Below are 25,212 nucleotides of genomic sequence, written 5' to 3'. Positions count from 1 at the left end.
CCAGACTCCTGTGGAGGTGGAAGATGCTGTTCACCTTTAATTCTCCTCTCTGTTAAACAAATCACAAATAAAAAAATTGATTATTAATAATAGAAAAACAACCATACTTACACATTCATAAACATGCACATCTATTAAAATGCATATGGGCTAAAAACAGCTTGGGGCCTTCTTAGAGAGAGCCTGTGTAGGAAATGGATGGGTGGACATGAAGGAGTTAAATATTCATGACAAAAGTTGTTTTGACTTTGATCATATCAACAACACACCTCTAACTCCTGTGACTGAAGAAGTCCAACCAGTTCTCTTCAGAGAGAGACGGAGATTCAAGGAAATAGATTCCAGGAACACAAGCCAGTGACACCCCATGATAACCTACCGTAAGTTGCTTTATTAAATGTATGTTTGTATCATGTCCTGTGTGAATATGTACAGTATGTGTTTACTGTGTGTGTTGTTCTTTATCAGTAGAGATTGTACAGTGTATAGACCTTGTTCAGTAAATAAACTTATTCCATTGGCAGCATTGTGTTTATCTACAAACACTCTTGCCGTGTTCACAACCTGCTGAACTGGTCTGGGCTGTTGGCAAAGAGAGTGCCCAGAGATCTGAGAGAGGGGTAATGGAGATTTATAAAAGTCATGTAAATATCATGGATATCGTGGGCTACTGGTTAGGGCTTCTGGCTTGTAACCAAAGCGTTTGACCCCCAACAGGAAAAATGTGTGCTGCTCAGCACTGCTCTCCCTTGTCCACATCCACGGCTGAAGTGCTATGAAAGTTATGTAAATGTCAGATCACTGATCTGGGGGCAGCCATGGCCTACTGGTTAGGGCTTCTTGTAACCAAAGGGTTTAAATCCCCAACCAGTAGGAAGAATGTGGGAGGGGAAAGTGGTTGAGCACTGCTCAGCACTGCTCTCCCTTGCCCACATCCACGGCTGAAGTGCTGCTTGCGCGTGACGTCGTGCCTAACCACGCCCCTATAGCTGTTTTATAATCAACGACGGCCTCTTGGGGCTTTTTGCTTAAATGAATGTTGTAGATTGAGATGAGGTCTGCTGTTAGTCAGGCTAACCATGCTACTGTTTCAGTCCCAAACACACACACACACACACACACACACACACACACACACACACACACACACACACACACACACACACACAGTCTCACACACACACCATGCTACTGTTCCTTTAAGGAAATTGACTCAAGGATGCATGATGGACTTTAGTCCTGGTGTTACCTGTAAAACATTTTATAACAGGAACATAAAGTTCCCACTGAAACAGTACTCAAACAGCATCGGTGGAATATAGGTGGTTAAAGTGATCTTTAGGTAAGTGCATTCACTTGTTTTGTGGCTAAATATAAATCAATATGATGAAAGGGAAAACCAGAAGATGGTACTGTATATTGGCAAACATCAGATCATTCATGACTGTGCTGTAAAAGAAAATGCTCTACACGGAAGCATCTAGACTTGTTGGCATAGATGTCTGTACACGGAGATGTACAGTGGAGTCTTGTGGTCTTTGGACTAGGACATAATACGAAGATTTTCACAAACCCTTCGGTAACGATCCTTTACATGCGGACAATAATCAGTATTTCAGCACCTTTTGACCTAAAGGGTTGAATGCTGAATGTTGTCCTTGTGCTGATTGGCTGTAACCCCGTGTCATGTGACCCCAGACTGGAACACATCTATCGTCATGTCTCCTGCTGGGCCTTTCCTACAAAGAACTAGAGAGTTGGTCACTAATTTACAGAGGGCTGCACTGGACTCTAGATCATGATAAGAGTCCTCAGGGAGGAGATCAGGTGCTTGTAGGCAGCAGCATGAACAAGACTGTTAATCAGTTACTAAACTGCACTGGAACACTGGGCTCCATTTGAAGCCTTCAACAACAGAGTCTGCTGTCAGATTCCTACTCATATTCATTTCATTTCATATTTATTATACAGGAAAGTATTAACCCTATAGTGCCGTGCGTATCAGATTTGATACATGCACTTCTGAGACCCATTGCATCACCATGAGATATAAACTTTGCATAAAACCCAGTTGTATACAATCTGTTACTTGTCTTTTGCCCCCTGTTGGATACCTTTTGCATTATAACAATTCTGACAAGTGGTTTGTTACAATTCAAAATGGTGGAATCTCATTAGCACCCTGATGGTTATGCAAAGGTCAAGGATATTGGTAATTTGATGATTTTATGGTGAGATTTACCTTTACATATGTATCAATATTTTAAAATGAAATATTGCTTTGTTCAAAAAACAATTAAAAAAAAAAAATTCAAATGTAGTTTGGTGTAAAATCGAGCAGAAAATGTTAGTATCAAATTTGATACAGCAGGTAATTCTCTCAGTGGTCATGGGGGCTTTTTTTTTTTTTTTTGGATATTATTATTTATTTTTTGGGGGTATTATGTCTTCCATACAGTGTTTAATGAATCAATTACACAATTTACATATTAAAATGTGATATTTACAACAAATAATTCATAATCCGTATTCAAAATTCCTAAAAATCCATGCTATGGCTAATTTACAGAGGTATACAAGAAAGTTCTCTACTGAAAATGTTCTGAAACTCCTTGATGGCAATTGGAGTGACATACAGGGCCATATAGAGACAGATGATGAAGTGTAAAATAGAAATAGGACTCCAAATACAGAGCATGACGAGAAAAGTTCTACTAAAAGTAACGCTTCTGCCTGGTTATCTCATTGCTAAATGAAAGAAATGGATGTAAAAAGGCAGCTGTTTGAAGAAAGAAAGATTTGGATGTTATGGATGACCAAAAATCTTACAGATGTCCAAGGTCTTGTTATTGACCAACGTGTGTGTAATGCCCAATGTATCAAATATGATACAAACAGAAAAACGTATTTGCAAATATTTTTTTACATTTTTTTTTTTACATTTTGGTTTAGGGCCTAATAAAGACTCCAGATTCTAAAAAATAGAATTTTCTGACCATTATTTATTGGGTCAGGCATTATAGGGTTAAAAGTAACAAAGTTACAGTTTAAAACGGGCCTGACTCAGTGATACGCAGCAGGTTCCTGTTCTGCAGCACATATAAGAAGTAACAGGGACAAGACACGGCACAGAGAGTTGGTTGCTAATGTAGGCTACAGTATGCAGTTCTCAAATCACACATTGGTTCCATTTACAGAACCACGACAGAATGGTTCTTCTTTAACACTCTGTTTCTATTTCCAGGACATTTTTGAATGTTTCAAAGACAACTATACACTATACACATTTAATCAGTTGTAATGATCAGTCACCTAATTATCCCTCAGGTATTTGGATTTCAACTTTTCTTATTGTGATAGCCTATGATATGTTTTACAGTAATAGAGCCCTATGCCATGGATTATGTTATTCATCTCTGATAGGCTGTTGCTGGTGTCAGGGATTGATAGGCTACTGAATGGGCCAACCGGGTACAAGGACTCAGGGGGCCCTGAATCCCAGGCCTCTGCCTGAAATCGCTACTGTGTTCTCCACCCCAATAACTGAATAGGGCACCTCTGTCACAGCATGGGTGATGTTATATGTCATATTAGAGCCCTATACTATGGATCATGATATGCATCTCTGATATCTGAATGGGGCCCTTCAGTCAAATAATACAAATTATGCTATGTTTGTGATAATCAAGCAAGTTGCCTTGAATCAGTTAGATTTGTACTTACGTATTACTTTTTAGGCCTTATAGTCTCAATCACAGCCAGTCAAGCCTCAATCTGTCCATTTAATTTCACAAAAATGCCCCTTTATCCCCCCTGTAGCTCAACTGAGCCCTTTTCCTGTCTGTGCCCAGGGGCTCATAATCCGTCCATGGTTGGTTTAGTCACAAAATTATGCTTTTGGGCATGTGCTAGGCTAGAGTAGGATAGCTGCTAAACCCATTCTCTGTTCTCTCAACTCAGAGAAAAGTGACGTGCTGAAGTAAATGTCTGTGGTTTTTCTGTGGACCTGAAAGCTGGAGGTTACGTGACAAATGAGACGTCGCCAAGGGCGCAACTTTGGGTCTACCATTGGGGGGGTTAAACTTGAGGCATATTTATCAATGTATTTATTTATTGAATAATTTTCTTGTGCAAAAGGTAACATGCTAATTTGCCGTTCCTTTATTAGCAATACATCATAATGATATAGGCTAGGCTACTTAACGTAAATGCAGCTGTTCACTTGACTGTTTGTGCCATAATGACACAGTAGTTAAATTCAGTGTGCTCACATGGACCGTCTTGTGAGTAGGCCTATGTATAAAGTGCGCGCCTGCACTAGCCCTATGAGCCCTAGGCTGTTTTAAGGGCATTTTCACTACCTCTAGTTAGAAGCATTTATCCTGGTCATTGTAAGTGCCATTCACACATGCTACATATTGTTTTTTTTTCAGCACAGTCTAGGCTACCCAGATCTACCACATGTATTAATACTTGCATTGATTTGATTTAGGTTTTTAAATAATACAAATTTAAAAAGCATACTATTTCGAAATTCCTACATTACAGCTTACAGCTCGACATGACTTTCATGGTTGTGTAGACCTGACTGTCCTGAAAATTGCAATATAAGAACCATGGTGGAGGTATACTTTGGGGCTGAGCAATTTACAGAAATATGTGGTGTGTGCCTTCCAGAAATAAATGGTAATTTTTATTTAGTGATGAGAAATGACTTTGACACTTTTTGTGCTCCATATTTGTGACACTAGCTGATCTGACCTGACTTGTTTGCGTGGTAGCACACATGACGTGCACAGATGATGATTCTCTATAATACTGTATGTTTTTACTGCATTGCAATGAACAAAGTAAAGGCAAAAAAAGTGTTTATTTGTCAAACAAATTTGGATGCAATATGAGTCTTGAATTGGATACCATACAGGAGTTTGCTAGGATCTCAAAACCGTATTATGAACGTGACTTGCCATAGAGAAACTGAAACACATGGTAACGTTGGATTATGAACTATTATGCCACACAAAAACATGGGGTAAGTGGAGCTAAATTAAGTTATTATTTTGCTGTCACTTCGTCTGTTTTATGGCCTAGAAGGTTGTATGTGGTATCTGTGGATAGCTCTAGCTCTCCCCTTTCATCTGACATGCATATCTTTCCGATGGCGGGTTCGCGTGTAATTCAAGCGAGCGGGTGAATGCAGAGCAATATAGACTGTAAATATGATATACTTTGATTTAACTTCATGATTTTATTTTAGTTTCATACTTGATCGTACAGACAAGTGTCTAGTCTCGTTGGAAAGCCCCGGTTCTGCTCTTTCGTGCAATAAAGGTCTCATCTCGCTGTGACTAACTATCCCTGAGCAATGTAACAGAGAAGAATGGGTGTGTTTTTAACGCACTTTGCGTCCGTCGGGCTCATAGGGCTAGCCAGCCAACTCCAGTCAACAAATCATCAGCTAATGTAACAGCTAACTTAGCAATAGGGGTATACCTCCATTTGGTCAGGATTTTTCCTGTTTTTGGTTGGTGTCAAGCAACAATGGAAAAAATGCTGTCTGGCTGCCTTTCAATGTCTTTTTCATCTTCCCACCTGAGAGCTTTCTCCAACCATTCATTCCAGCGACTGCGCAAAATAGTAAACAAACTTTCGGTAGAGAACGCAGGTTGGGTAATACCAAGTAGTCGGTGGGCAGGGGGGTACATTTCAGAATATTTTTTTAAAATGATACTATCTTGCTGGAAAATGAAATGAATAAAGAAAACGAACAAAAAATATTCATCCAGAATATTTCATATTCAGTGTAATCTGAATTATGTGATGATATTGAGGGGGTTATATTATCTGATATGATTTTTGGGGGGGTCATGACCCCTGTAACCCCCCCGCAAATTACGCCTATGGACGTCGCCTACATGACAAAGGAGAAATGAACTGAAATATTCAGCTCTTATTATTAGGACTCTGAGGAAGACGCAGTGCGTCGAAACGTCAGTCTTTTGTGCACCACAATAAAAAAAAGTTATTTAGTAATCTGAGTGCTCCGGTCATCTCTGGGTTAGTCTGTTAGAAGTAGCCCAGCCAGTGTTTCTGTACAGCTCTTATTGTTCACGTGCCCTCAGCTCACAATTCTGAATGAATTGAAAATGTTTTCTGAATGCCCAGTGTTGTAATTGCTCAGCTGTGCACTGGAGCATCACACTCCCTGATGTCTCTGGTATGTGAAGGGTAGTGACCACTACAGCAGGGTAGACAAGTGTAAGGCCAGGAGGACTTTGGGCCAAATGCAGCAGTGGTCCGAGTGGTGAATATGCTAAAAAACATATCGGATTACCAGAATAATCTGGTGGGCCAAATTTCGTTGCTAACGTTGTTCAGAATTGGCCGATGGACTGCCTGTTGAACAATTCTACTATTACTGATAATAATAAGGATTACCCCACCGCTGCTTGGGAACACTGCATCTGTGACTTGTAAAGCTATATTTCCTGTTCAGGTCTAGAGAGACTCCCACTCCTGCTGGGATGAGTGACTCTCAGGAGAGAGAGGAGGCTGCAGGTCCCAGTGAGACACTCAGACCAGAGTCTGCAGCACATGGCTTTAGGACCATGAAGAATGCTGAAGACATGGCTGATCCTGGGTCACCAACACACTCTGGTGGAGGGTGAGTTTCCTGATCTCAGACCTACTCGCTCCACTCATTCTCACACCTACTGTTCTGTATCTTTGCATTTGTGTGAGTGTGTGTGTGTGTGTGTGTGTGTGTGCCTATAGCAGTCTATAAATAGCAGTGTAGCTGAATCTAAAGGTTGTGTTGATTTATTGTGTCGTTGTGTTACCAGATCAGAGACACACAGACCTCCATCTCCAGTGCCCAGCTGTGTGTCCATGAAGAGTGATAAGTCCATGCCTAAAGGTCCAGACCTCAGCAGTGAACCACCACACTCTGAATCCAAGTGAGTGTGTGTGTGTGTGTGTGTGTGTGTGTGTGTGTGTGTGTGTTAGAGGGAGGAGAGACCATCAAACAGCTGCAGGTGTGTGTGTCTGTCAAGGACCGCTTGGCTCACAGCAGACGCGACATAAATGGTTAGACCACACCGTAGTGTTCAATGTATAAATGATATTTATTTACATAAGAAAAGTCAGTATATGTTATTTAATCAAAGTGTAATGCGATATGTTGTCTAGGGGTAACAATAAATATAAATAAACAAAAGCTAAATGCAGCGAAGACGTAGGGAGTTCCCTCCTAAGGGCTACGCAATCGGACAGGGCTCTAATAATAATAATAATAATACATTTTATTTATATTGCGCTTTACATCAAATAAATTATCTCAAAGTGCTACAATGCATACACACATACACACACAACAGGATAAAAGTAGCACCATAGAGGAAGTTAAAAGTAGCATAAAATTAGGCTAAAACCAGCATAAAACAGATAAAAAGTATTTAGTTAAAAGCTTTTCTAAAAAGATGAGTTTTTAGGCCTTTCTTAAAAGAATCCACAGTCTGTGGTGCCCTTAGTTGGTCAGGGAGAGCATTCCACAGACTGGGAGCAGCAGAGCTAAAAGCACGGTCGCCCATGGTTCTTAACTTAGTTCTTTTTTGCTGGAGGAGATGTGATTGTCCAGACCGGAGATGACGTGAGGAGGAGTGGGGGGGGATGAGTTATTTGAGGTAAGGGGGGGCAGAGCCATGGAGACACTGATGGGACAGAAGGGAAACCTTGTACTCGATCCTGGACTGAACTGGAAGCCAATGAAGGGATTTGAGGATGGGTGTGATATGCTGGAATTTCCGCACCCTCATCAGGATCCTGGCAGCGCAGTTTTGGATGTACTGCAGCTGCTGGATGTTCTTGCTGGGGATCCCGATGAGGAGTGCGTTGCAGTAGTCCAGCCTGGAGGAGATAAAGGCGTGGACAAGTTTCTCAGCATCAGGGAGAGTGAGTGAAGGGCGGAGTTTCGCAATGTTTTTGAGGTGAAAGAAGGAGGTTTTACACAGATGTTTGATGTGGGCCTCAAAAGTCAGGTGAGGGTCCATTTTGACACCCAGATTTGTGACTGAGGGTGAGAGGTGGATGTTGTGACCGGGGAGGGTGATGCTGGTGATAGTGGATGACCGGATCTGGTGTGGAGTGCCAACAAGAATAGCTTCCGTTTTTGAGCTGTTGAGTTGCAGGAAGTTCGCCTTCATCCACGCCTTTATCTCCTCCAGACAGGTGGAAACTGTGGTTAAAGCTGCAGAGGATGTTGGGTTTGTTTTTATGTAGAGTTGGGTGTCATCAGCATAGCAATGGAAAGACATTCCATGCCGGCTGATGACACTACCAAGGGGGAGCATGTACAGAGTGAAGAGGGTGGGGCCTAGGACTGAACCTTGAGGGACCCCACAGGTGACGGTGTGAGTAACTGAATTTGCACCTGCCAGGGATACATATTCAGTTCTGTCAGTGAGATATGATGTGAACCAAGCCAGGGTGGAGCCAGAAAGTCCGATGGAAGAGTGGAGGCGGTGTAGAAGGATGAGGTGGTCAACGGTGTCGAATGCTGCGGTGAGGTCAAGGAGGATGAGAAGAGATGGAGAGCCAGCATCAGCTGCCAGCAGCAGGTCATTGGTGACCCTGACCAGAGCAGTTTCCGTACTGTGGCCAGAGCGGAAACCAGACTGGAACTTCTCGTAAAAACTGTTTGTAGTGAGATGGTTGTGAAGTTGACCAGAGACCACCTTTTCCAACACTTTCGAAAGGAAAGGGAGATTGGAGATGGGGCGGTAGTTTGCAGGTGGTTCTGGGTCAAGAGTGGGCTTTTTGAGTAGTGGCTTGATGACAGCAGTTTTCAGGGATGAGGGGACATGGCCGGACTGCAGGGACTGATTGATGATTTTGGTGATCAAGGGACTTATTGCAGAGGAGTGACTTTTTATGAGGGCAGAGGGAAATGGGTCCAGGGCACAGGTGGAGGGCTTCATCCGTCTCAAGATGTCTTCGGTGTCATGCTGTGTGATGTTGGAGAAGCAGCAGAGGAGCTGAGAGGGCTGAAGGCCTGCCGAATCGCCTGGAGATGCAGGGGGGGCAGAGGGAGGGGGGGGCATGGGGTTGGGGGGGCCGGAGAGAGTGGAGCGGATGTTGTCTACCTTAGTTTTGAAAAAGGAGATGAAGCTGTTACACCGCTCCTGCGTGTTAGCTGAGTGTAGGGGAGTCTGGGGATTGAGGAGGTGATTTATGGTTGAGAAAAGTTGCTTGGAGTTTCCAGGGCTATTGTTGATTATGTTGGAGTAGAACCGAGAACGCGCTTCACTGAGTGACTTGCTGTAGGCCATCTGATGTTCACGATAGGCCAGCTTGTGAACCGCAAGCCCAGAGTCCTTGAAGCGCCGTTCAAGGACACGGCCCGTTCTTTTCAGCAGGCGCAGCTCACCAGTGTACCAGGGGGCTGAGCGCGCGAAAGTGACAGTTCTAGGCCTGAGTGGGGCGTGACGGTCCAGAAGGGTGGCGAGTGATGAATTGTAGAGATCCACAGACTCAGTGACTGAGGAGGGATTGGCAGTGGAGAGGTGTTGGAGATCAGCAGTCAGGGTGCCTGGGTTGATGTTTTTAAGGTTCCTGAAACTGATTTGTCTGCTGGGCTTAGTGAGAGGGGAGGGGGAGGTGAGTAGCTCCAATGAGACGGCCTTGTGGTCGGATACACCCAGATCGTGCACTGAGGGATTGCAGATGGAGGTGCAATTTGAGATCACCAAGTCAAGGGTGTGGCCTCTGGAGTGTGTTGGGACATTGATGTGTTGAGTGAGGTTGAGACTGTCAATGAGATTGAGGAATTCAGCTACAGAGTGGGATGAAGTATTGTTAACATGAATGTTGAAATCACCAAGTATGATGATTTTCCCTGGGCTTGTGCAGAGTGTTGTGAGGAGGTCATGTATTTCAGGGATGAAGGCTGGGTTTGGTTTGGGGGGGCGGTAAATCAGTAGAACTGTAAAGGAATGTGGTGGCTTGCATTTAAACGCAAGGCATTCAAATGATGAGTGAGCAGGCAGGGACAGGGTGGACAACTCAAAATCATCCCGGTGCACTACAGCAAGGCCACCACCACGGCCTGTGGTGCGAGCCTTGCTGAGGTAGGTGTAGCCGGGGGGGCAGGCTTCATTTAAGCTGGAATAAGCCTCTGGTTGTTGCCAGGTCTCAACTAAGCACATAAAATGTATTTCTTCATTTATAATGTGGTCGTGAATAAAAGATGCCTTATTATTTAGGGATTGTGCATTTAAAAGTTCGATTTTAATGGCTGGGGCTGGGGATGTGGTGGGGGAATGTCTCTGTAAGGGCCGTAATAGGCTGTGATCCACTCCACGTTTTCTATCCGGTTTAGAAATAAATGGTCTCTGGTTGACAGCGCTCTGATGACGTGTCAATTGTGCGACGGGCGTCCAGATCGAAGGAATGCACTGTCCAGGCTGCTGGTGGTAAACAAAGTTTCTGCGTGTACTGCGATGGGTAAACCGAGTGCGACGCAGAAGTCCGAGTTCGTTTACAATGGGGATGTTTAGTCCAGGAGTGAACACGCGGTTGAAGTTATGAAGTTGTGAGAAGGAGTAACTGAGCACCATGCCGACCAAGGACGGATGCCACCTAGCCTCGCTAACCGCTGGCCAAACAAGGTGGGTGCCACTTAGCAGCCAGCCAACAGCAAACCCGCTAGCTAGTAGCCAGTCAGCCGGTAGCCCGACCGCCAATGGTCCAACAATGCTGGCAGGGCGACCCGGGCAGCTAGCGGTACCGTCACCAGCAGGAAGCCGCCAGCCAGTCGACAACCCACTAGCTAGTAGCCGGTTAATCGATGGCCCGCTCTCCCGTGAACCTGCACCGCTAACAAGACCCGTGCAGGGGTCCCATAGATGACAAGCAGACAGACATACGTAGACATATGTAGGAGGGCAAACCAGACCAAGGAGCAGACGCCAGAAACCTCTCGCGGTGAATTCCAGTCAAGTGCGAAAAGACGGTGGAAAAGCGCTTCAGGTTGGTCGGACATTTATTGGTATAAACAATCCAAACGAAGGGCAGTAATCCAGAGTTTGTCAACTCGATTGGTATAAACAATCCGAGTGAGGGCTGTAATCAAAGCAAGTCCCGGTTTCTTCAAAAAGTTAGAAAAAGGATAAAACGTTTAAAAGTTTAAAAGCTAAAAAAACGCTAAGAGCAGTAAGAGACAGACTTGAGCAGCGGCAGCCAAAGCGCGCCAGCGTACACTCCTGAGCTCCAGAGCTCTGCTCTGCTGCCAGATGATGGCTCTGGCAGCTACAACTGCAACCATAATGGCTCTCAATAATGGCTCTCTCCATGTTCTCCCCAACGGACCACGCCACCAAATGCGCCAAAGCAGAGAGCAGCAGCAAGCAGAGCATCAGAGCAGAGCAGCAGCAAGCAGAGAGAGAGCGGACATGGAAACCCCGGCCTTGTAGTCCAGCCCATTAAGTCCTAGGCGCCACCCATGCACTCAGCACCCTGCAGGACAAAGAGAAGGCAACACGTAGAATAAAGGGGCGGAGCCCCAACAGGAGTCAGTCATAACATTCCTAAGACCCAGGGTCTTTTTTTTTTTTTTTTTTTTTTTTAATTAATTTTATTCACCAACCTTAATGTGGATACATAACGATTATACAGAAAAATAATAGGAATTATACAGACATAAAACATATACAGACATAAAACATATGACACATAAGGGGAGGGGAAGGGGGTACTGAAATGATATATGCATGTAGCTAATTTGTGTGTGTATGGTAGTGTGTGTGTGGGTATGCGCATGTTTGATTGTATAGGCTGTTCTGGCTGAGGAGTACACATATGGAGGTTTGGTGAGGGGGGGGGGGGGGGGGCGCTGCTGAGGATATAGTAAAGCTTAGTGCCAAGGAACGAGATGTAAATGCAGGTGAGGAGATGTAGATGAGGATCTCCTGGCCACTCCGGCCCCAGAGAGAACAGACCCGGGGGGCGGAGATGCCAGAGGGCACCCCATCCTGACCCACATAAGGCCCCATGCCCACCACCCCCCCAGACGATGTCACACCCGGGGCAACCGGATCCGACCAGACCCAGGGTCTTAACAGTGTCTATACCATACATGGGCCACATCCAGCCCGCGGGCTTTCCCTGACCGGCCCGCATAAGGTCCGTGAAAAAACAGCAGTCAAACCCCTAGCATAGAGATAATGCACTCAAATCACCAACCATTGTTGCTTTTATTGCTATTTTTACGCCCATACGTCTGTGCGTGTGTGGATGCATACGACGTAAACACCCTCACCGATGTGCTGGTGAATAAAGTTTTGCGTCGATAAATGCAGTTGCCTTTACATTGGCGCAAAAACCCTCCGAGTTGTGTCTCCGGTGTCTGCGTCGCCGACCACCGCAACAGTAGTCAGAATGCTGCGGCTGATTGGTGGCGATAGGAAGTGTTGATTTCAAAACGGTACTGACAGATAGACAGTTTACAATCGGAAAACAACGTCATTGTAACCAAAATATGTTTGAGTTTATCTGCTTATGTCAGCAAATTAGTACTGTAGCCTACTACCCACAGGTTGCTTGAAGCAGCCGGCTGAACACACAGGGCGAGTTTGACCAATCACAGTCTTTTGTATAAAGTTAAAGCCTTAATTCTCAAAATTTGTTCGTGAATGTTGATTAACTAGCCTACTATTTTCTGCTCCACATTTTCATAGTCTAATTCTGTAGAGTTAATTTAAAAGATGGCCTTTGAGAAATTGCTTGAAATAATGGTGGCACAGAGATAAGTTTGTAGGCTACTGACTCCATCACATTTTCATGGCTAGCATTAGAAGCTTTTTTTTACATTTGTATACTGAAAAACAACAACATGTCAATGTCAAACAATTACTTTATTTTAAATACTGGACATATACAGTAGGCTATGATTGCTGTTTTTACTTGGTCTCCCTCACATTTTCATCTCTACTCTTACTAGTAGGCCTAGTAACCAAAACCATACGATTTACTTAATGTTGTACAAGAACAGAATAGAATTGAACAGAACTGAGATCAGACTTGAGTTTGGCGTTTTGGGTCAGGCACTCCGCAACAGTCCCAGTGTCTCATGTGGCCCCTTGGGTAAATTAGTTGCCCACCCCTGGTCTATACTATAGCAGTCTTTAAAAAGCAGTGTAAATTAATCTAAATGTTTAGTTGATGTATTGTGTCTTGTATTGTATCTTGTATTGTGCTACCAGATCAGAGACACACAGACCTCCATCTCCGGTGCCCAGCTGTGTGTCCATGAAGAGTGATAAGTCCATGCCTAAAGGTCCAGACTTCAGCAGTGAACCACCACACTCTGAATCCAAGTGAGTGTGTGTGTGTGTGTGTGCGTGTGCATGTGCGCGTGTGTGTGATTGTGTGTCTGTGTGTGTGTATGTGTGGCTATACTATAGCAGTCTTTAAAAAGCAGTGAAAATAAATCTAAATGTTTAGTTGATTTATTGTGTCGTTGTGCTACCAGATCAGAGACACACAGACCTCCATCTCCCAGCTGTGTGTCCATGAAGAGTGATAAGTCCATGCCTAAAGGTCCAGACTTCAGCAGTGACCCACCACACTCTGAATCCAAGTGAGTGTGTGTGTGTGTGTGTGTGTGTGTGTGTGTGTGTGTGTGTGTGTGTGTGTGTGCGTGTGTACAGTATAGGGGGGAAAAAATGAACATTTATTTCAGTAAATATATTTTGAATTAAATTCCATAAGTAAAGTTAAGTGCAAAAAATGAATAAATGAATTATGAAATGAATGAATGATACACAATTGAACACGCTAAGTAAAAGCAGCACACTAAAGCAAGGAAATGCACAGAATGCATCACTGAACCCAAGTGTGTGAGTGTGAGTGAGTGAGTGTGTGAGTGTGTGAGTGAGGGGGTGAGGGAATGAGAGAGGGAGTGTGTGAGAGAGTAAGTGAGGGAGTGAGAGAGTGAGTGAGTGAGTGGGTGAGTGTGTGAGTGAGTGAGTGAGGGAGGGAGTGAGTGTGTGAGTGAGGGAGTGAGAGAGAGAGTGAGTGCGCGTGCACATAATTATTTTGGTAATGGATTCATCTGTTGATTGTATTTTTTATTAGTTAACGATTATTATTCCTTCCTCTTTGTGCTGTTCCTATTCTTTACGGATTCTGAACTCAAACGTTGTATTGTTTATTTCACTAAAATGTTCATTCATGTTATTTAACATTTATGTGGAGTAACAAAGCACATTGTTTTGATGCTTCAAGAATAACATTCCATGTAAATAAATGTTCATAATTAATGTCACTGCCTAATCGTTACAGCCGTGCATGTATCTCTAGTTTTCATGTCAAAGTTGGCACACTGAAAAAAGAGGTGTTTTAGATCTCCTGGCTGCTAGACAGTAATGGAGGCACAGGCTGTGCATCTGTAACACACAAGCGAGCTTGGTGGTCACGGTACTATGGCCGGAGCACTCACTAGTGCTGGAGTGTGGCAGAGAGGTTTTCTCGTGTACTGGGCAAACACATGGCTGGCTATCTTCTCTAGTTTTAACCAGGCTGAAATGTTAAACCCTGAACCCTCAAAGACTTACCTGACATCTGTTGATGAGGGACAACATCTGTGAACTATTGTTAAATGTACAACACCATAAAATGTGTTGCAAACGTGTTTCTGTTTCTGTGCAATAACAGTTGTTGACCGATTCTTCTGCATAGATACCCACTTACTGAATCTAGTGAGAGCTTCTGAGGCTTACCGTGAGAAACAAAGTCAGAAATGCATAATTGATGTGGTGGATTCTTTCATTCATTCTGCATGCTTGTCCTCTCACCTTTGGCTGTCCTGCCCTCATACACAGCACCCCCGCTGCATTGTGGGATATCTGTGGATGTAACACAGCACCCCCGCTGCATTGTGGGATATCTGTGGACACAACACTGGCTCACCAGGTCTGTGTGCAGTGAGCCATAAAGCTGGATGTGTTGCATTACATGTCCATTGTGTGCTGCCTGTGTGTCTCCTGTGGGGGGAGAACATGGTTACTTATCAGGTAGTCATGGAGACTGCAGAGCAGCACTGCTGCTGATTTGATGTGAGGAGATCCAGTAGCCCGTGGTGGTGATGCACACTGGCCTTGCTTCCTAGACGGAACTGCACTGGATGTCCAATAGTCTCTTATGTGTCAGTTTGGCTATGTGCTTTGAGTCTAATGCAGGTCTTCAACCGGGGGTCCGCGGAGGTACTGCAGGGGGTCTGCAAAAATATTTCGTCTGAAGCATTTTTTGCTCTTCCAAAAAATAAGATTTGTCATAGTTAACATAATGTTCAAAAGAAAATCGCTTCATATTCGTGGCCCCAGCCGTGGCGCAACTGGCTGGGGCACCTGCACCGCACGCCGGCGACCCGGGTTCGATTCCCGCCCCGTGGTCCTTTCCGGATCCCACCCCAGCTCTCTCTCCCACTCACTTCCTGTCATTCTCTCTACTGTCCTATCCAATTAAAGGCATAAAAAGCCCAAAAAATAATCTTTAAAAAAAAAGAAAATCGCTTCATATTCGTTTTTAAATAACACATTGTAGGCTACCCATGAATCATCAGTTTGGCTATGTGCTTTGAGTCTGAGTCTGAGTCTGGCTGTGTCCAGAAGTCAAGCGTGCACGCTGGATAGTACCTTCTTTCCAGTAGTGTCTTAGTTAGCTTGCTCCTCAGTATGCGTCCCTACCTACATTTGGACAGCACTAACTAGTTGGCGTCACCTGACTCGGGGAGGGGGGTGTGTTGACGATTTGCATGACGTGTGGAGCTTGACCTGCGCTGCGCAATGGATTATGGGATATCTGAGGGCAAAAAAGATGCATCGATGCACGCTTGAAAATCATGGCAAACGAAGTACCCAACTAGTGAGAGCGCTTGACTTTCGGACAGTCTATTCTGACGTAACTTCCAGAAAATGCACACTGCCCAGCATGCATACTGATGTTTCAGACACAGCCTCTGATACAAGTTGCTGAGTGGATCATGTGAGGAGCACTTTGTTCATTTTGCCAGCAAGACATTTTTGGATCTCTGCTATCAGTGTCCAGTTGTCCACTACTAAACATTTTGATGTGGATCATGTCATGTGTCAGGATACTGTGTTATCCTAGCAACCAGCATAACAGCCGCTTTAATTAGCATAGCAACCACCACATCTAGTCTAGTAACATCCTACCATATTGTTAATCAAGCAGCAGCCATAGGAATCAACATGAACCTGCATAGCAACTGTGTATACTGTAGCTATATGTCAATTTGTTGGGAGTCGCTTTAGATCAAAGTGTCGGCTAAATACCACTCAACTTTGGCTTTAAATGTATACGCCCACTGTATGGGACTCCTGACTTTGACATGTAGTGATGATATATGACACCACTCCAGTACTTACCTTTATGCTTAGTGCATCCATTTGGAGACACTGATGCCATGTCTTCCTAACCTAACCATATAGTATGTTTATATGTATGCTAGCTAACTGACTCCATGTTTATGTGCTTGTAGTGAGTTGACGGCTGATCAGTCGATGGGTGGAGTGCATGAACAGGTACTGAGTGACATCATCACCTGTGAACACAACATCAACAAAAACACAGGTGAAGATCAGGGATGATTACTAGTATAATAAGAAAAATATTGATTATATTGATGGACTATAAAAGGAATTGGGATAATTATTTAAGTTCATTTTTGTAATTTTTGGGTTGGGTGAAATTACTCTGAACCATCCCATTAAGTGCATTTTTGTAGAGGAATGAAAATGAACTGGCTTGGAGTGGGGCTACTGATTTACTATGGAAGCCTGTTTGTTTCTGCCAGTTGTGTGAACATTACCATGAGCTATGATTGACTAATGATAATACAATCAGAAAATAATTTGCTTTTTCTGCTTATGGCCATTTTAATGCCAAACAGATAACGAGGTCCTGGGGAGAGTTAAAGAGAATCATAAAGCCAGTATGAATAAGAGGTTTGAGAACATCTCTGAAGGCATCATCAAAGCAGGAGCTGAAATACTCCTTAATGAGATCTACACAGAGCTCTACATCACTGAGGGAGAGAGTGAAGGGGTGAATAAGGAACATGAGGTCTGGCAGGTAGAGTCAGCATCCAGAGCACAAACCACAGAAGACAAACCGATCAACTGCAATGACATCTTCAAGCCCTTACCTGGACAGAAAAAGGGGATTAGAACTGTGATGACCAAAGGTGTTGCTGGCATTGGGAAAACAGTTTCAGTGCAGAAGTTCATTCTTGATTGGACAGTTGGGGTAGCCAATCAGGATGTAGACTTCATGTTCCCCCTTTCCTTCCGTGAGCTGAATTTGGTGAGGGGTGATCAATATAGTCTTCACACGATACTGCTTGACTTCCACCCTGAATTGAAGGACCTGAATGATGGTGATGAATACAAAGACTGTCGGGTTGTGTTCATCTTTGATGGTTTGGATGAGAGTCGGTTAAAACTGGATCTGGAACAGAACAGTAAGTTGTCTGATGTCAAACAAACATCATCTGTGGATGTTCTGATAGCGAGCCTCATTCAGGGATCTCTGCTTCCCTCTGCACTCATCTGGATAACCTCACGACCAGCAGCAGCCAGTCAGATTCCTGCTCAGTATATCAACCAGGTAACAGAAGTACGAGGATTCAATGACCCACAGAAGGAAGAGTACTTCAGGAAGAAGATCAGTGATGAGAGTCAGGCCAACAGAATCATCTCACACATCAAGGTATCAAGGAGTCTCCACATCATGTGCCACATTCCAGTCTTCTGTTGGATTGCAGCCACTGTGCTACAACAGATGCTGGAACAGGACAACACCCAGGAAATACCCACAACTCTGACTGAGATGTTCATACAGTTCTTGCTCATCCAGACCACCAGAAAGAATCAGAAATATCAAGAAATACATGAAACAGATAAGAAGAGGCTCTTGAAATCACAGAAAGAAATAATTCTAAAGTTAGCTGAAATGGCGTTTAATAATTTAGAGGAAGGCAAACTGATATTTTATGAGGAAGACCTGCAGAAGTATGGCATTGATGTCAGTGAAGCCTCAGTGTACTCTGGCATGTGTACTGAGATCTTCAAGGAAGACTCTGCGTTTCACAAGATGAAAGTCTACTGCTTTGTGCATCTGAGCATTCAGGAGTTTCTGGCTGCACTTCATGCATTCATTTCATATCTGAAGAAGGATCGGAAGACACTAACAGCCCTTTGTGGGAACATATGGCTCTGGACACTATCACTGGGTGGGCTTCTAAAGAAGGTAGTAGACAAAGCTTTGGCCAGCAGGAATGGACACCTGGATCTTTTCCTTCGCTTTCTCATGGGCATCTCTCTGGAGAGCAATCAGAGACTTCTGCAAGGTCTGCTGGACCACAGATACAAAACCACAAAGAAGGACATTAGGAAAACCTGTCATTATATAAAAGAGCTCAACAGTCAAGGTCTCTCTCCTGAAAGATGCATCAATCTTTTCCACTGCTTATTTGAAATGAATGATCATTCCATGCACCAAGAAATTAAAAAATATCTTGAGTCACCAAAGGATTTCAAAGGCCAGTTGTCTCCTGCTCACTGTTCAGCACTGGCCCACATGCTTCTGATGTCTGAGGAGGTGCTGGATGAGCTGATTGACCTGAAGAAATACAACACATCAGATGAGGGGCGCAGGAGACTGATCCCAGCTGTGAGGTGCTTCAGAAAAGCACGGTGAGTTTGTGATTAAGATGGAAAAGATTTGTATGGTGTTACAGTGGGGGAATTACATTGAACATGTCACCATTGTTTTGCCAGTTAATTTTCATGTCTGGTGAATATAGCAGTAACAGTAACAATCAAGGGTTGTTGTTTTCTTTACTGAAAATATGTTTTACCTGTAAATAAAGTGAGCTAAGTTACAGTATGTCTTTTGACTGAGTTATGCTTGTCAGGTCTCATAACACTGCTTTGGCATGAAGTTGGTTCACATAATTTATTTATGTCAATTAAACAGCCTTTGCTGTAGTAAATTGCTTCTGCAATGTTTCTGTAACTTGCTACATTATCCCTTTATCAGTAATGAGTAATAATGTGTCTTTTGTCACACTATCTTACAGACTTGCTGACTGCAAACTCACCGATAAGTCATGTGAGCTTGTGGCCTCAGTTCTACAGTCTCCAAACTCCCTGATAGAGCTGGACCTGAGTGACAATGACCTGGGAGATTCTGGAGTTCGGCTTCTTTCTAAAGGACTGTCTAGTCCCCACTGCAAACTGCAGACATTAAGGTTGGTGATTGACATTTATTGATGGTCATGTGTTTCCTGATAGTTGAATAGAGGCACATCAACATAACAGTCAAACAGTTTACCAATTGATACAATATTGAATCGTGGAGGTTTACTGGACTCAATTGTCTCTCAATATCTCTTGTCCTCTCTGTATTTCTCTTTCTCTCTCAGGCTCTGTAATTGTGGTATCTCAGATGGAGGTTATGTTTGTCTGGCTCTTACTCTGATGTTAAACCCCTCCTGTGTGAAAGAGCTGGATGTGAGCAACAACCATCCTGGAGAATCTGCACAGAAGCTGTTATCAGCTGCACTGGAGGATCTTCATTCCAAAGTTGAAGACCTTGAGTATGTACTCTAGAAACAGAAAACTTCAGTTGCATTCTTAGTTTCACAACTGTTTTGTTTTCCTGAGACAGTCTTGTCCACACTGAAAAAGTAACCTGTAGACAGAGTTTACAGGTTGAACACATGATAAGTTGAAGTTGGAGAGGACATGTTTATGTGAAGATCAACCTACACAAGAGAGGATAACTTCAAAGATAATAGATTATAGATAGATAGATAATAGATACTAGATTGTTTAACAGTCTACTGTTACTAGCTGGCTGTAAACCTAGTTAAAAATGATAAAGCAAAATTGAGATGTTGAATCTGAATGCATGTCAAGGTTCATGGAACTCCGTTCATGGGGGGCCATTTAATAAATTAATTTGTGTGTACATTTAGTGACTGTACACCAACTGGCCTGTATATGGCCAGACACAGTTTTCTGTGAATATCTCCAAAACCTAGGGGCCATGTTAACCCATCCCATAACAACTAATTTCATGTACCGTAATTTCCCGACTATTAGCCACGGCTTATACATTCATTTTGCAACATTTCTTCAGCTATGAGGTTAATAAAGGGAGGCAGTTAATATGGTATTTATATGGTTTTCTTCCTCTTAACTTGCATAAAGCACTGTCCTGCGGCTTATACACAATGCGGCTCATATGCGGGAAATTACTGTATAGCGCCACCTAGTCAAAATTGAGAAAGCAAAAACGAGGCATTGTAATCGTTGGTAAAGTGTAGGATCATTATGACACCCTCTGAATGTATGCCAAGTTTGGTGCAATTTGGTTCACGGGGGACCATGTAGTGTGCATGTAGCGACTGTACATTACACATAGGCCTACACACACACATATAAAGATACATTCACAGTGCACACACACGTAGGCACACACACACACACACACACACACACACACACACACACACACACACACACACACACACACACACACACAAACTAACACACACATAAACACACACACACACACACACACACACACACACACACACACACACACAAACTAACACACAAACTAACACACACATAAACACACACACACACACACACACACACATACACACACACACACACACACACACACACACACACACACACACACACACACACACACAGATACAGAACCACACATTACACCCGTTTAGTCGAAATATCCACTGTAATGGACATTAAAAAAAATCTTAGAAAGAAAAATTTTTTCACATTTATTTCTACACTGGATAGGAGTAAGAATCAGCTGAATATAATATTTTTTGCCCAACAGAAAAAATGCGGGTCTGAAGGGGTTAACATTAACAATCATCTGCTACTGTCACTAGCTGGCTGTAAACTCAGTGATAAATCCTTTGAGACTGTTCCACACTCCCACCTTAAACAGGGACCTAAAACTATTATTTTAAGCAGAGCATATTATTTTTAATTAACCTGGCTAGCTGTGTTCAAGTCAATTTTGAACACATCACTTTTTAGAGTGTACAATTGCACTATATGGCATTATATTACAATATCCATTCATTTAGTTATGATGATCATTTATCAACAGTGTCCCTTCATTATCATTAATGAGAAATAATTTTGTCTTTTGTCATAATGTGTTACAGACTTGCAGGCAACAAACTCACAGACAAGTCCTCTGAGCTTGTGGCCTCAGTTCTGAAGTCTCCAAACACCCTGACAGAGCTGGACCTGAGTAACAAGGACTTGGGAGATTCTGGAGTTCAGCTTCTTTCCAAAGGACTGTCTAGTCCCAACTGCAAGCTGCAGATATTAAGGTTGGTGATTGACATTTCCTTATTGCTGTGCTTTTCCTGATGGTTTAAGAGAACCACGTCAACATAACAGTCAAACAGTCCACCTACATCCCTGTACTGTGGTGACCTACTTGTGAATACACCAAACCAACTCTCAAAAGAGAATGGCTCTGGATTCTCTCAGTTCATTCTCAAGGGTGTGACTAGTGGTGAAAACTAATGTTGGTTCATTAAACTCATACAAAATCTTCTTGTGAGTACAGAAAGTAAGTAAGTTGAACTTGTAAACTAAGGCTTCAAATGCAATTGTTCACTCATCTCTAAAGAAAATACATGTCTACATTGTGTAATACTGATGCGATCAGCACAGCCATTGATTGTGTACAAAGTAGTTCAAGTTCAAGTTCAAGTTCAAGATACTTTATTGCCATTTATGTAAAAACATATAGGAATTTGTTTCAGCAATACAGTGTGTGTTTTCTTCAATACATATAGTGCAGCTAGACAAAGACAGTGATGACACAACAGACAGACAACAGTGCATAGATACTGTAGAGGTACTGTAGTGATGATATTAATAATAATAAAGTGCAATGGGATGGGCATCAGTCATAATCATAGTTCAATGTCCAAGTGACACTCAGATGACACTCAGTGGGGTAGGGGTGGTGGTAAAGGACCAGCCGCATTAATCAGTCTGACGGCTGTGGGGAAGAAGCTGAGGCGGGTCGTCCTGGTCCTGGGCACCCGCAGCCTTCTCCCAGAGGGGAGGATGGGAAACAGGCAGTTCCCTGGGTGTGTGGGATCAGCTATGATCTTACCTGCCCTCTTCAGTGCCCTGGTGTCATGGAGGGACTTAAGAGAGGGCAAGGGAGTAAGCGTCCTTCTATGTCCTTCATGGTGTAAAATCTGCCACATGCGGATTCACATGCGTGATTATTGGTAAAAAAAAAAAAAAAACTGTTTATTAATACCCTCAATATCACACTTAATGCACATTTTTCCAAAATGTAGGGCCCTTTTGAAAGTCAAGAGACATTTTAGTACAGATTTTAAATAGACAACGTTTAGACGTATAGACAACGGTATAGATGTTGCAGCAACAACCTCTCTCTCTCTCTCTCTCTCTCAGGCTCTGTAAGTGTGGTTTCTCAAGTGAAGGATATGTTTGTCTTGCTCTGGCCCTGATGGTAAACCCCTCCTGTGTGAAAGAGCTGGATGTGAGCAACAATCATTCTGGAGAATCAGCACAGAAGCTGTTATCTGCTACACTGAAGGATCCTCACCGCAAAGTTGAAGCCCTTAAGTATGTACTCTAGAAACAGACAACTTCAGTTGCATTCCTAGTTTCACAACTGTTTTGTTTTCCTGAGACAGTTTTGTGCACACACAGAAAGAGAAACAATGTGTGGAGTTAACAGGTTCAACACATGATAAGTTGAAGTTGGAGAGAACGTGTGAAGATTCCCCTACACACAAGCGAGGATAATGGATTAGGTATAATTAATATATAGAAATATAAGTAAAGCTAGGAATATGTGCATCTTTGCTGTGTTAGCAAGTGTCATGTAGCAGTCATGTTATCTGCTACTGTCATGTCTATTCCTTAACAGACAGCTGGCTGTAAACTCTGATGAATTGTATGAGATTGTGAGACAGTTCCACAGTCTACAGACAGTTTTAAATGGGGACATAAAATTAGGGGTCCGCATTAATGTGTTACTCGTGATTTGATTAAGGACCAAGCATAACACGTAATTTTAATCGTTTGCCGGCATATTTTTATTTTACACCATCACTTCTTCTGGTGTCAACAATGTTCTTTGGCTGCTACCATTTAGATCGTTTGATGCAGCGTTTCTTGTCCTCAAACTGCCACAGACACGTCCTAGTGGGCTTCTGCCTTGTCCTCTTCCTGTAGTCATGGAGTTGCAGAAGCTGTGGCCTACTGGATAGGGCTGGATAGGGCTGGTTAGGGCTTTGAGCTTGTAGCCAAAGTGTTGCTGGTTCAATCCCCGACCAGTAGGAAAAATGTGGGTGGGGGGAGTGGTTCAGCACTGCTCTCCCATACCTGCATCGACGGCTGAAGTGCCCTTGAGCAAGGCACCTAACCCCTCACTGCTCCCCGGGCGCTGCTGTATGAAGGCAGCTCTCTGCTCTGGGTTAATGTGTGCTCACCTGTGTGTTCACCAATTCACGGATCACGGCTCCACGGATGGGATAAATGCAGAGACCAAATTCCTTGTATACGCAAGTATACTTGGCCAAGAAGCCTGCTTTTTAAAATGATTATTATTATAACTACATGTACCACAAAGTTCTTCTTTTTTTCCACATCAGTAATATTCTGTCCAGGATTCATGGGGCACTGAAAGAGCGGGGTGCATGAAACTTGGAGGGCCCCACAAGGATGACACAGAACCATTCAGTGGGGAGACCCAAGGTCAAACTAGGACCAAGGGGCGAGACCAGAGCACTCAATGGGCTCTTCTCAACCCTCTCTCCTCGGTCCTCGATCCTCGGTCCTCCGGCTCATTCCCACTGATCTATAGAGCACCCATTGTTGCCGGCCCATCATTCTTTAGATGTCTGATGATGATATACTGTATATAGACAGTGCTGCATGCTGTATGTCCAAGCTAATATTTTGACAAGAAAATTCCATTTGCTCCGACAAAGCAAAACTCCAACCTTTTATATAAAGCATAGCATACTGTACTCCACTGTACACTGCAGCCCTATGGGCAGAGTCTACAGAGGCCAGTCTACAGAAGCTACAGGTTGTTTAGGATTCTACTGAAGAGGCCTAGGTGTTGTAGTGCTGTGGACATTGAGTCTGTCAAATAAAAGATGATGATGATGATGATGCTAGATAAACACACACATAAACACACACCCACTTACCCCTCATACACACTCACATGCTAACCCACACACACAGAAGCACACATACTATATACACATAAACAAGCACACATGCACACACTCATTTACAAACACAATGGATGGAGACAAATTGACTGATGTGATTTATGTTTGATAATGTGCATGACTGGGCGAGGGTCTTATTTTGTACCGCTCTGCGTGAATCAGCCGATGTGTTACAATTCTACACAATTTGTGTCATTTTTAACACACCACTTTTTAGAGTGTACCATTGCAGTATATAACATTACCTATTCATCTATTATATGTATTTATTAAAATCAAAAATCATGATCCCTTGTTATTATTAATGACATATAATTTGTATTTTGTCACACTGTTTTACAGACTTGCTGGTTGTAAACTCACAGATAAGTCCTGTGAGCTTGTGGCCTCAGTTCTACAGTCACCAAACTCCCTGACAGAGCTGGACCTGAATAACAACAACTTGGGAGATTCTGGAGTTCAGCTTCTTTCTAAAGGACTGTCTAGTCCCCAGTGCAGACTGCAGACATTAAGGTTGGTGTTAGATTATTTGTATTGCATTGTGCCACATTGTGCCACTGGAAATCAAGAGCTCTTGTGAGAGTACAATATGAATATGACACTCTGGCAATCAGCAGCAATCTGCGTCACGTTACTTTTACCGCTTGCAATCAACTGATACTCATTCACAGATACTCCACACAGGCATGCTCACACACACACACACACACACACACACACTAGGGCTGGGATAAACGATTATTTTTTAAACAATTAATCTAGCGATTTCTTTTCTCTTTTTTTTCGATTTATCGATTAATCTAACAATTCTTTTTTTTCAGTCCGATTCGATTTCCGATTAT

The 25,212-nt window shown here is 43.2% G+C and overlaps 1 protein-coding gene across 1 annotated transcript; it reads left to right on the top strand.

Moving 5' to 3' along the window:
* Window positions 1–320: 320 nt before the first annotated feature.
* LOC134095682 (NACHT, LRR and PYD domains-containing protein 3-like) lies at window positions 321–24,863 on the top strand (the record flags this gene model as incomplete). Its single annotated transcript, XM_062549350.1, has 12 exons — window positions 321–380; window positions 6,497–6,664; window positions 6,843–6,956; window positions 13,257–13,370; window positions 13,526–13,633; window positions 16,556–16,647; window positions 16,967–18,770; window positions 19,157–19,327; window positions 19,502–19,675; window positions 21,290–21,460; window positions 22,572–22,745; window positions 24,713–24,863. Coding segments are annotated over exons 2-12 (3,213 nt in total), but the record flags the coding sequence as incomplete, so codon positions are not given.
* Window positions 24,864–25,212: the final 349 nt, after the last annotated feature.

The sequence above is a fragment of the Sardina pilchardus genome, chromosome 1 (genome assembly GCF_963854185.1).
Source record: "Sardina pilchardus chromosome 1, fSarPil1.1, whole genome shotgun sequence".
NCBI classification, from domain to species: domain Eukaryota; kingdom Metazoa; phylum Chordata; class Actinopteri; order Clupeiformes; family Clupeidae; genus Sardina; species Sardina pilchardus.
Note: the sequence above shows the minus strand (reverse complement) of the source record. Positions and strands in the feature narration are given on the sequence as shown.